The sequence below is a fragment of the Cokeromyces recurvatus genome (assembly GCF_025118155.1).
Source record: "Cokeromyces recurvatus strain NRRL 2243 chromosome Unknown BX663scaffold_14, whole genome shotgun sequence".
Classification (NCBI taxonomy): Eukaryota; Fungi; Mucoromycota; class Mucoromycetes; order Mucorales; family Mucoraceae; genus Cokeromyces; species Cokeromyces recurvatus.
In genome coordinates this window covers 132,413-145,270 of record NW_026251400.1, presented here as the reverse complement: position 1 = coordinate 145,270, position 12,858 = coordinate 132,413, and the positions used below count along the sequence as shown (strand labels likewise).

The 12,858-nt window shown below is 29.5% G+C and overlaps 5 protein-coding genes across 5 annotated transcripts; all 5 read left to right on the top strand.

Moving 5' to 3' along the window:
• The first annotated feature begins 4,624 nt into the window (after positions 1-4,624).
• On the top strand, positions 4,625-5,961 carry BX663DRAFT_510774 (nuclear pore complex subunit Nro1-domain-containing protein). Its single transcript, XM_051527798.1, has 3 exons — positions 4,625-4,855; positions 4,926-5,417; positions 5,483-5,961. The coding sequence occupies exons 1-3, from the start codon at positions 4,663-4,665 to the stop codon at positions 5,878-5,880; spliced, it is 1,083 nt and encodes a 360-aa protein (XP_051382320.1). The 5' UTR covers positions 4,625-4,662; the 3' UTR covers positions 5,881-5,961.
• Positions 5,962-6,010: 49 nt separating this feature from the next.
• BX663DRAFT_72604 (uncharacterized protein) lies at positions 6,011-6,600 on the top strand. The gene is made up of 3 exons (XM_051532302.1): positions 6,011-6,296; positions 6,358-6,408; positions 6,474-6,600. Exons 1-3 carry the CDS (start codon positions 6,042-6,044, stop codon positions 6,567-6,569), a joined length of 402 nt encoding a protein of 133 aa, XP_051382319.1. The 5' UTR covers positions 6,011-6,041; the 3' UTR covers positions 6,570-6,600.
• BX663DRAFT_510767 (uncharacterized protein) lies at positions 6,387-9,223 on the top strand. Its single transcript, XM_051527797.1, has 5 exons — positions 6,387-6,408; positions 6,474-8,031; positions 8,151-8,255; positions 8,363-8,743; positions 8,807-9,223. The coding sequence occupies exons 2-5, from the start codon at positions 6,808-6,810 to the stop codon at positions 8,939-8,941; spliced, it is 1,845 nt and encodes a 614-aa protein (XP_051382318.1). The 5' UTR covers positions 6,387-6,408; positions 6,474-6,807; the 3' UTR covers positions 8,942-9,223.
• A 674-nt stretch (positions 9,224-9,897) lies between these two features.
• Positions 9,898-11,678, top strand: BX663DRAFT_72494 (uncharacterized protein). Its single transcript, XM_051532300.1, has 5 exons — positions 9,898-9,926; positions 10,047-10,477; positions 10,708-11,127; positions 11,188-11,293; positions 11,555-11,678. The coding sequence occupies exons 2-5, from the start codon at positions 10,111-10,113 to the stop codon at positions 11,586-11,588; spliced, it is 927 nt and encodes a 308-aa protein (XP_051382317.1). The 5' UTR covers positions 9,898-9,926; positions 10,047-10,110; the 3' UTR covers positions 11,589-11,678.
• Positions 11,498-12,726, top strand: BX663DRAFT_72502 (uncharacterized protein). The gene is made up of 3 exons (XM_051532301.1): positions 11,498-11,695; positions 11,849-12,320; positions 12,616-12,726. The coding sequence occupies exons 2-3, from the start codon at positions 11,882-11,884 to the stop codon at positions 12,621-12,623; spliced, it is 447 nt and encodes a 148-aa protein (XP_051382316.1). The 5' UTR covers positions 11,498-11,695; positions 11,849-11,881; the 3' UTR covers positions 12,624-12,726.
• Positions 12,727-12,858: the final 132 nt, after the last annotated feature.

The window sequence follows — 12,858 nt, the reverse complement described above, 5'->3', positions numbered from 1 at the left end:
GTTAATTATTTTATTGCTTGGTTAATATTAAAATATATTATTTCCAGAAAATAATGAAATATATTCAAGAATAAAGAGTCATTTATAAGTTTGCAGTACAAAATATCAAGAAATAATTTACATACATTTTCCTTGAGCAAAATCAAGTAATATTGCTTGTATATATTTTATTATTAGTTATTCATGTACTAAATAATTTTTTCGTCTATCCTCAATTTATATCAACTTTTATCTTTCAATTTTCTATCTATTTTCCCAATTATTTCCGAGCCATAAAATACACAGCAGTTATTGTAACAAATGTCATCATACATAAACGTCATTTCTTTCTTTTCTTTTCTTTTTTCTTTTTTCTTTTTAATTGTAATAAATGGTGTCAATTATAGCCACGTGAATTAGCTCAATATATGATTTGTAACGTTACAAGGTTTGTCCTAAAATGATACAATCGATCGAAAATAGAAACAATGATGGATCTATTGTAGCTATTACCCTATATTGTTATTTTTTTTTTTTTTTTTACTGCAATAAAGAAAAGAATTTACCTTGGAATTATATTTTATTTTACCAAAAAGCATAAAAAATTACACGTAGTTCTGGTACACAACAGTCTCTTTTGTTTTAATTTCAGGAAAAGGAACAAAGACAACTAATATAAACTAGCTTTATAAATTATTAGGTCTATTAACATCTTGATTCCTCGGCACACATTTTGCTGGTTACTTTTTTGGATGTAACTAATTCACAAGAGATTTATAGTCAGTGACATTTATACTAACTTATGAAAAAAAGAGAATCAAACATATTTGATGGGGAAAAAAATTAAGGAGGAGGGAAGAGGTTTATGCAGTTTATATAGTAAAGTTTACAATATGTTTAATATATTCAACGCATTTGATGAGTCTATTTTATCCGAGTCCCTTTAAAGAAGAAGAGAAAAAAAGCAGTATTTTCCCAATTATAAGTAGTTTGTCAATGTCCATTTTAATAATCATTCTTCTTTTCATTTGTGCAGAGTGAAATAAAAAAAAAAAAAAAAGAAGAAGCATTTGATAAAAGAAAAAAGAGAGTCATTTCTCTTTTTAAAGCAATCATTAAAATACACTATAGAAGGAACAAATGTTTCATCTCCTATACGAAATTGCCAGTAAATATACAGAAAATAAGGATCAATCTATCCATAAGAACTTCAAAGCTTTGATCAATTAATACTCAACTTAAACTATGTAAAAGTAAAAAGAGAAGTCTCCCCTTTTTTTTATATTGCCTAGAAAATCAATAGATAAATATTCGTTCATCTATTTGAAATAAGTAGATACTTCGGTAGGCTTTATGGTACCAAGTAGAATGAATAAGTATAGAGTGAGTATTACTGTGTTCAAATAATTTGACAGGAGTTGAGATGATACTGAATATAAAACATCATATCTATTTTTGAAATTGTTAATAGTTATTGAATTATTCGTGACACCTAATAATGTTCAATTCTTTGTACAATCCTTTGAGCTTCCGGAGCCTATTTCAAATCCGCTCTCCTTCCTGTTTAATTCAATCATCTTGGCTACTCTCTTTATGTATATATTTCTTCCATTTATATTTTACTTTATGACAGGGTTCTATCTGACTCATAACAAGTTTGTTTGTTTTCAGTTATCAACTTTGGGTACTGACTATTTCCGTAAACTTCCTTACTAATATACTCTTCTTTATATATCTATCCTTTTGTTTATTTCTTTCTCTTGAGCCTTTACAATTTTTTTTTTATCTTGTAAAAGGAAAACTTTTTATGATCTGACCAGGGCAAAAATGACTGTAATTTAATGATTACATGATTAACCGGTCATTTAAAATTTTATTAATAAAATATATTATTATATTGTTTAATAGTAAACACACGTTGTTGTGATGTTAAGACGGAGCCTATTAAGCAATAATAGATGATATGAAGCATTGTATTTTGTTTATTTTTACATATAAAAGGGACATCATAGTATATGGGGGTGGGGGAAGGGTTTTTATTTTATTTTATTTTATATTATTTTTTATTTTATTTTATTTTTCTTTATATAATAATAATAAAGGAATAACCAAAAAAAGAAAAGGAGGAGATTTCATTATTTTCCGCCCTATTGCCATAAAATTTTTTTTCGTGGAACATTATCGCCACGTGTGATAATGGAGAGATCAGTGTTTAGAACCAATAAAGTTTATTCATTGTTCAAATATAAATAAGAGAGGCGCTCTCTTTTCCTCTCTTCTTCTTCTTCTTATTAATATTTTTCCTTTTCTTGTATCATTTTTATTTCTCACTAAAATAAATAAACCATGTCTGACGGTCGTTGCATTCACTGTGGTCAAAAGGGTCATTATTCTATGTAAGTACATGATTTATGATGGCTATAACTTTTTTTTTAAACTTATATATGATTTTAATAATAGGATGTGTCCTAAGAAACCTTCTCCTCAATAAATACGCTTCCAAATTAGAAACTTTTTATACATAAACTTGTATAAAAATGATCATGAATGCGATATGACTACTACTACTGCTACTTCTACTACTAGTTCTTAGTTCTACTACTCTAACTACTATTACTGCTATTACTACTGCTACTACTACTACTACTACTACTACTCATACAATAATAATAATATCAACATCAAAAGGCTGGCTCTTCTCTTATTTCTTTTTATAAATATATATATATATAAATATATACCTTTTTATTGCATTTAATTTACACACACATCTATATATTAATATACATATACATATTATACATACGTGTATATGATTTATATGAATATTATTATAATAAATCTTTAATGTTTATGTCATTAATTACACAGATAATATGTCGTCTTGTACACAATGATTTATTTGGTTCGTGCTACATGTACAAATAATGTGACACTAATAAGGAAAAGAATAAATAGAAAAATGGTTTGTGATGTGGGGAAGTGAGTTTCTAGTTTTTTTAACTGTGACATAAAGAATGCTGAGCAGTTTGTTTATTATTACAAAAAAAGAAAAAAAAAAGATAAAGTTTATTAGTAATAAAAGCACCATCATCATCGTCACATACTATTGTAAATTCTCTAATCATGGCTAAGCAATTCCTTTTATTCTTGTTTATTTAGAGTCAATTGATAACTATACATCTTTTTTTGATTTGTCATGCCTGTTCGATCACGAGTTCATGAGCCTTTTTTTTTTATTGACTCATAAGTGTATACCCTTTTTTTTCGTTTATCTTTATTCAAATCATACAATTCAAGGCAGCTCCCTTTGATAAAAACTGAATTGTAATGCTTTTTTCTTGATCTGGTATTGAATCAACAATTCTGTATCATAAAGCTTAAAAAACATTAGATATAATAGACTCCATTCTTCGTTTTGTCATCTTCTTTTGCTTTGCAAACATATAGGAAGGCTTTATCCGTTAAAGATCTGGGGATAGTTTTGTCCTACTTTCTTATTATCCGGAGATATTTGTCCGATGAGAAACTTACTTACGAAAGAGATAAAAAGGTATGTCTTGAGATAACCTTTGCTTGATAATAACAGCTTTTTTTTTTTTATAGTTAATCTGTCCAAGTGATATTCTCTTTAGCAATAAAGACATAAGAATAAGAATACTATATAGTAGGAAAAAACAAAAAAGCAAGTAAATAATTAACTACTGACTATTTAACAAGTTAGATATATATATATATAAACAAAATGACCGATTATAAATTATTATGTCTTTAGTTCATGAATGCGCTTTTGTCAAGAATTCACTTTAATGAGCTATTATGAATTGAAAGAAAAAAAAAGGTAGTTTCTGATACGTACATGTACGATCTGTTTATCATCAATATGAGTCGAAAACATATTTAAATCTTAAACTTGTACAAGATAGTTGTATATGCTGAGTTTCGATATACGTGTCTTGATCCGGGAGTACTTGTGTAATCAAGAATAATAGCATTTAATATGTTTATTAGTGCTTATGTCTGGATGATATATCCTTGTATCAGGGCTGGTTTTTTTTAAATGTAATTAAAGCTTCAATTTAATACAAGATCTTCTATTCCCTTTACCAAATATTATATTTATTTATTTTGACAAACTACAATTATTTAAATCGTCCATTTCTATCCTCTATTATGTAAATCTATTTTTCATAAATATCTATTATTCAAAGCTTCATAAGAAACTAACCAATCTATTACAAATATTTCAGAAAAAAAATATGTTTCTTTTATTACTCTTTTCTGCTTAGTATTGCAATCCCTTGTATTTCTACTTTGCAGTGTGCAAATAAAGAAGAAGTTAAAGAAGCTATAAAAATAGGCTTCCTATAAATTATTTATAATTATAGCCCTTTATTTACATATACTTCAAACTATATAATACACATTCCTAATTATTCAAAACATGATTCTATTTATTACAAGTTAGAAAAAAAAAAAGTATTATCACAACAGTTCAAACTTGTTACAAAGTGTCTCACACGAAAATATTAGTGTGAAAAATCAATAGTGAAGAAAATCAAAAGAAATACAGTCACTTATTGTATTCTTCATTCTATTTTTTTTTATACAAATGTCTATCTTTTTTTTTTTTTTTTTTTTTTTTTTTTTTTTTTTTTTTTTTTTTTTGTTACATATCCTAACATGGCCACTGAAAAGAAAAGACCAAGAGGTTTAAAAGGCAGTGCTATTGCCAAAGCTAATAAGAAGTCTAAAGTTGAAGAACCTACTGAATTGCCTGAGAATGCTCAAACCGTTGTCATTGATAAGGAAGTAGAAGAAGGTGATGAAGTAGGAGAAGCTGCTGCTCTCTTTGAAAGTGCTCTTGAAAAGCTTGGTAAACTCATGTAGTTGGCTTTTTTCTTTCTTTCTTTCTCCTTACATTTTAAACTAATTTTATAAAATAGATGCTGCTGATCCTTCTGGAGCCTTACCTTTACTTCGTGGTACAATTCACGAATCAGATCGCATTTTACGTAATCATCAATCTGAAAATCCTTTACCTTCACTCTTTTATTATACATACGGTTTAGCATTATATGAGCTAGGTCGTTTAACCGATGATGAAGAATTTGAACCTTATTTAGATGCTGCTGAAGAGAGATTAAATGATGCTCTCGAACATGATACTGAATTAGGCAATAAAATTCATATTGGCCTTGTTAAGGTTTGGCTTGCTAAGGCTTCCAATGCTGTCTCTGAAGATGAACAAACGATTCCCAAGTTGGCTACAAAGGCTTTAGATAAATTGAATGATGAAACCCTTGCTAATGTACCATCTAAGTCTATTATTGAATTAGCTGATATTGTTCTAAACCATGGTGAACTTTATGACGATCTTGCTGCTTGTGATAAATTTAGAACTTGGGCTGAAAATGCTTTAGAAAAGGTCTTGAAAGGTAAATAAAATAAAATAAATGAAGTTCAATTTTATTTATTCAAAATTTTTTTTTATTGTACGTAGATGAACCTAATAACGCGAATGCATTGTCTGCACTTGGTTTATCTAAACTTTCGCTCGCCAATTATTACTTGGATCATATTGATGAGGAACAAAATGAAGACAATTTGGCAAAAGAAGAAGAAAAGGCTCTACAGGAATTTGTTCACAGTAAGAATTATTTTGAATCAGCCAAGCAAGAGCTTGTCAAGATCAATCAAGTGACTCCTCAAATTCTTTCAGATTTGGCTGAAGCTTATTTGAATGTAGCTAACTTGACTTTAAAGGAAGATGAACAAGCGGAAATTTATAAAAAGGCTGTAGAAAACATCAAGGAAGCAAAGGCTTTGATTGATGAAAAGAAACTTGAATTTAGTCTACCTGAAGCATTGACTTCATTTTTAGAAGAATTTGAAGCATAAATTAGCATACATAAGTTGAGGTGTGTATATAGTAATGACAACAATAAAAAAAAATAACATAACAATGTTTAGTTTTTTTTTTTTTTGTTCTTTTTTTCTTTCTCTTTTTTTTTTTTTTTTTACTCTTCCTTTTTTTTTTTTTTATTTGTTTATATTTGTAAATGAATGCAGAAAGAGAACCTCTTTTAGGAGAGGAAAGTAATACTAATCCTGAAAGAAATCAGGATAATGAAGATTATTCTGACACAAACAGAAGATTTCAAAATGGAAAGTTTTCATTATTGGAAAAAGTATTGTTCATTTTAGCTGTTGTTTTCTTTATTGCTTTATGTATCGTTACCGGACTCTATACCAGACGAGTTTCTGATGAAAATCCAAAGCAACCACCTAATGTACCTAGACATGATAATTCATCAGTAAGCTTTTAATATGTTATGTAAGCAAATATGTGTGTGAAAATTAATTTTTTTTTTGTAGCCTATTTGTACAGAACCTGAATGCGTCTTAACAGCGGCTCAAATTTTAAAGGTAAGATAAAAGAAGAAATCAAATGCTTTTGTGAATCAAATACGATTACTTAAAATGTATACAAGGATATCGATTTGACTGTTGATCCTTGTGAAGATTTTTACCAATTTACTTGTAAGCTAATAACCATTGTGTATATGTCTAAAAAAAATACTAAATAAAGGAACGATAATAGGTAATAACTGGGAAAAGAGCCATGAAATCCCAGAAGGCAAATCATCTATCAATTCATTTGTAACACTCGTAAATCAAAACAAGGAAGCACTTCGCAACATTTTATCTGGCTCCTTTGACGACTTTTATAATCGTACCTCAGGCAGCAACCAATCATTACCTGATCCAGATAAACTGATTGACAAACAAAATTTTGAAAAAGTAAAAGCTCTTTATAATTCATGTATGAATGAGGCCTTAATTGATGCTCGTGGCTCAAAGCCTATTTATCCTATCTTGAAAGAAATTCGTGATATGTTTCTCACTAAAGGGACCTTTGATACTCGTCATTTGACACAAACTCTATCATTCTTAGCAAAGAGAAACATTGGGGCCCTGTTCGAGATTAGTGTAGACGCTGATCCTAAAGACCCCACTATTAATTCTTTACAACTCTATCAATCTGGGTTAACTTTACCTAATAAAGTCTATTATACTCAAGAAGAAACGGTTCAAGCGCTTTATGAAACAATTTCAGATGTTTTGAATGTTATCTTTGACGACGAGGATAGTTTTACAGTTTCAGAAGAAGAAGGAGGACTGCCTTTATTCGATGGTAAACCTGATGCAAAGGCTACAGCTCGTATGATTGTTGACTTTGAAAAAAAGTTGGCAGAAAGAAGTCAATTACCAGAGGAATTCCAGGATCCTGAAGCTATTTATAATCCCATGTCTCTATCAGAATTAGCAAAGATAGCTCCTAATGTTGATTGGGGACTTTATGTCAATCATTTATTACCTGTCAATGCTCCTTATCCTGGTAATAACTTGATCGTCACTTCTCCTGATTATATTAGTAATGTCTCTACTGTCTTGCTTAATAAGGAAAACTCACGTCCATTGCTTGCTTATTTTACCTGGAAGGTGATCTTTGCCTATTCTGATTCCTTAGGTGATGAAATTCGTGCACCTATTCGTCGTCTAACGTCAAAACTGATTGGTACAAATCCCAAATCGATAAAGCCTCGTTGGGATACCTGTTTAGATGAGGTGAATAATGCATTAGGATTCTTGGCTGGTCGATATTATGTGATTGACAAATTTGGTGGCAATGCTAAAGAACGTGCAGATGAATTTGTAAACAGTATCAAGGAAGTATTCTTAAAACGTTTACCTAGTCTGGAATGGATTGATGATAAGACACGTGAAAAGGCAATTGAAAAGGTTGACAAGTTGATTCGTAAAGTAGGCTATCCTGATTCTTCACCTGATATTATGTCCCCTGTTTCATTATCTGATTATTATGCTGAATTAAGCTTGAAAGAAGATGATTATTTCGAGAATTATGTAAATGCTCGTAAATTTAGTGTTCTTGAAGGATGGCGTCAAGTGGGTAAAACACCTGATCGATCTAAATGGTTAATGAATCCTCAAGAAGTAAATGCTTATTATAATCCTTCCTTTAATGAGGTAATTTGTAGTTGTAGAGGAAAGAGAGAGATAGAGAGAGGAAAGAAAAAAAAAGAAAAAAGAAAAAAGAGGTCTTTCAAAGTGATTATTAACGCACATATACATATATAAATATAAAGATTGTTTTCCCTGCAGGTATTTTACAAAATCCTTTTTTTGGTAGCAACTATCCTGATTATTTGAATTATGGCGGTATTGGTGTTGTTGTGGGTCATGAATTAACTGTAAGTTATTACAAAAAAAAAAAAAAAAAAAAAAAAAAAAAAAAAAAAAAAGAGAGAGAGAGAGAGAGAGAGAGGCTTAATGACAATTATTAACTATTATTATATAGCATGGATTTGATAATATGGGAAGACATTTTGATGCTGAGGGACGACTTGTTCAATGGTGGACTAATGAAACCTCTGTACAATTTGATGAAAAAGCAAATTGTTTTGTAAAGCAATATAGCAACTTTACTATGATTGATGAAAATGGAAAGGCCATTCACGTCAATGGCAAATTTACGTTGGGTGAAAACTTGGCAGACAATGGAGGTTTAGGAGAAGCGTATGTAGCATGGAAAGAACGCTATGATAGTGATAAGGGAAACAAGCGTTACAATAATGTACGTTTGCCTGGTCTAGATGACTTAACACCTGAGCATTTATTCTTTGTTAACTTTGGACGTATTTGGTGTAACAAGGTGACACCTGCTCAAGCCAAGAAAGGAGTATGTATACTATATATTTTATTTAGTTCAAATCATAATAATTATAATACTCTATGATTTTAGGTTCTTACTGATGAGCATTCACCAGCCAAGTGGCGCGTTAATGGGGCAGTTCAAAATTCCAAGTATTTTGCTGAAGTATTTAAATGTCCTGCTGGCAGTCCTATGAATCCTGTTCATAAATGTGAACTTTGGTGAAAAGAAAGAATATGTATCAGAATAAATAAAACAACAGAGTTTAAACCAAAGAAAAAAAAAAGACACCTCTTCCCCCTCCCGCAGACAAATAGTGATATAAATACATATAAAAATGTATATATTATGTCTAAAGATAATATATTGTACTTTGAAACATAAAAAAAAAATAATTACTTTTATATTTCAATTATGCTTTTCATATCTGAGATTACACGAACGATATAATAGAAAACTCTATCTATGAATTCATCCTTATTAGGTTGTATTATTTCATACATTTTCAGCAATAATACTTCTTATTCCGTCTATTTTTTGCGATAAAGTTATTTTGCTCAACAGATTTCTAACATCTGATATTACTAAATCAAGTTTATCAATAGGGAAACAGAAACCATCTGGATTCTAAGTAAATAAAATGAAACTCAAAACAACAAAATAAAAAAGAGGGAGCAAGAAAGGAAAAAAAAAAAAAGGGAAGAAGAAGAGGAGAGAAGAAACAAATAAAAAAAGTAAAAGGAGAATGGATAGAAAAGGAGAAACTATGTCAAAGGCCATAAAGTAGTTGTCTTTTCTTTTTTTTTTCTTTTTCTTTTTTTGTTACTAAGGAAGAGAATGCTATTCTTCGTCGTGACTGTGTGCATAAAAAGATGTTAACCCATGTTTTTTTTTTTTTTTTTTTTTTTTTTTTTTTTGGGAATACAGATTGCAATTTTGCGTTCCTTTTTTTATTATTTTGTTCCTTTTTTTTTTTTTTTTCTTTCTCTCCCTCTCTCTCTTAAAAATAGTAAGAGAGAATATTTATACCATTGTTTCATATTTTATTATTATTTATTTCTCCTTTTCCATACGCAAAGAAAAATGAATACAACAAAACCAGTCGACTGTACACATTTAGCTTTGCCACCAGCAAGTGAATTACTAAGAACAACTACAAGAAATCAACAAGATGACAAAATGGTTATAGATGAAATTCATGATGCACAAAGTAAAAAAAAAAAAAAAAAAATATAAATATACACATGTATATAAAGAGGAAAGAAAAATAAAAAAAAGACATATATAATAATAAAGCCTTTGTTATTATTCTCTGTAAATTAGATAATAGGCTTCCTTCTGTACAGTCACTTTCTTCTTCAACAGATGACCTAATTCGGCACCGTTTATCTGACATGTCTGTCTCTTCTCAGTCTTTAAGGTCTGAATATTTCCCTTCCTCTTCAGGAACAAAAACACCACTTTTACCCCTAGAACCTAATTCTCATCAAGAATCTTTATTGAGAAGGGGTTCAGCAATAGATTTTTCTGATTATCGTCGACCGTCTATCAATGACAATAATAACTTACCATTACCAAGTTCAATAAGTAGAAGAGGTTCTTTTGCAACGACAGACTATGAATATTCCTCAAGGTCACCATCTCCAGCACCATTATATAATAAAAGACATCACGAAATAAATGATCCTTTTCAAAGAAGACATTCTATTGCAACCGACTCTAGTAGTCAACGTAATAATCACTATACACCTAAATACAGAGGTATATATAATAAAGAACGCATGTATGCATATATCTATATCTATATCTATATATACAAATATACAAATACACAAATACACAAATACAAATATACAAATATACATATATACATATATACATATACACATATATACATACATATATACATACATACATACACACATACACACATACACACACACACACACACACACATACATAGATGTAAATTAATGTTATGTATATAATAGGTTTTCGATTCCCTTCAACTATTCAAGAATCATCTACTACTGATTACAAATCATTTTCATCTGCGCCTCCTAGTCCACCCCAATTAATCAATCATCAACAACATCAGGAGTCTCTGCATAAAAACCCACGTGCCAACCGTCCTCAGCTAGATCATTTACTTGTCAGAAGAGCCTCTATGCCTTCAGTAGCAACAACAAACTACAATACAATACCACCACTACCTTTACCGCAAAATGAAAACTTTGAGGAAGAAAAGAAAAAGGAAACACCTTATAGTCGTTCACCAGAATTAAGAATTAGTCATAAATTAGCCGAACGTAAACGAAGAAAGGAGATGAAAGAATTATTTGATGAACTTCGTAATTCATTACCTGTTGATAAAAATATTAAAACAAGTAAATGGGAGATTCTAAGTAAAGGTAAAAAAAAAAAAAAAAATCTAAAGAAAAGATAGACATGTATTAATTTCTATTTCATAGCTGTGGAATATATTTCTTTATTAAAGCATAGAAATTTTGATTTAGAAAGTGAATTAAATAGTCTACGGCGTGAAATTGAAATAATCAAACAAGAAAAAGATTCAAGGTAAAAAAAAAAAAAAAAAAAAAAAAATAGAAACAAGAAGCTTGACTTCTTGGTCTTTATCATCCTACAGTGTTTTAATGATATCAAGATATAAATACACTTGAATATATACCATTATTATTATTATTATTTATTATTAAATAGTTTATCTTAAAATTGAGTTCAATGCAAAAGTCAGATATAATTTGTATCGCTGACTTTTTTTTTTTTTTTTTTCCTGTTTTTCCTTAATGATAATATATTTTATAATAAATAAACTAGGAACAGTCATCTATCAATCAAACCACAACACTAATAATGTAGTTCACAATGAAAGTCATAAAATTCGTTATCTTCCATTACTTGTCATTAAAGACTTGTTCAAAGCTAATCTTAATGATGTAGTTCAATATATTAAAGTTGGTAATAAAATTGTAGTCTTTAAAGAGGTATACATTACAAAATAATAATAATCATGTTCATTTTATAACTTATTCTCCATCCCTTCCACTTCCTACTTTCTTTTTTTTTTTTAAGCAACAAAATTTACTTTATATTGCTTGCACAAACAAAAAGATACCAATCAGCTTATTAAAGCTTCATTTAAAGATGATGCATAATTTCATTAAATTTCATCATGGCCCTCACTGGTCATTTCAAGATGGCACACGCAACAAACCCACACCACTTGACTTGTATTCCTGTTTATCACAACTTCCTTTCATTAGCGAAAGATTATCAATTTACAGTTGTGACGTATTATGTTCAAGTGAACAAGTACAAGTGAGCGATGATTTAAGGTCTCGGTTAATAGAAAACATGATACATTGTTGTAACTCTGCCTTTCAGGCTATATCAAAAAAGCAAAAGATACCTTTCGATTTATACCATTCAACTACAGAGCCTAATAATAATTGGCATTTTTGTTATTTATTTGCAAGAGAAAAAATAGTTGCACAATGTCGTAACAGCGATCATCAAGAGTTGTTATCAGATGAATATATCTATTTCTTGAAATTATCAGTATCTCGTTTTTTACAAGAATCAAGTAAGTAAAGAAGAAAAAAAAAAGGGAGTGAGAGTGAGAGGTGAAGATGAATAGGCGTAGTTGAACAATAGCATTTCTAATTCTACTAAAACCTTCCTTTCTTTTCTTTTTAGCAAGTCATTACAATCATAGTAAAACAACTGCAGTAGCAGTAGCAGTAGCCAATGCAACTTCACCTCAAAGTATATCAAAGTATGTAATTTTCTATATTAAACCTAGACTCTCTCTCTCTCTCTCCCTCTCTCTATATATGTTTTTTTTTATATATATAAATATATTGATTATAGTACAATAGCTCAATAACACACGATTTACCTTCACCTTCTTCATCCACCACAAATAGTTCAAGTCAACCTTCTTCTTTTGCATATATTTACGATGCGAATTCAACTTCAATACCATTTAAAATAAGAGAAAAGGCTTCATCATCTGTTACTCTTGTTTCTTCTGATTTATCTATCCTTTCTTCTTCCTTTCATGGGCCTCATCATACTATTAAAGCATTAGATATGGATAGTTCAAATCCTTTTCATCATCT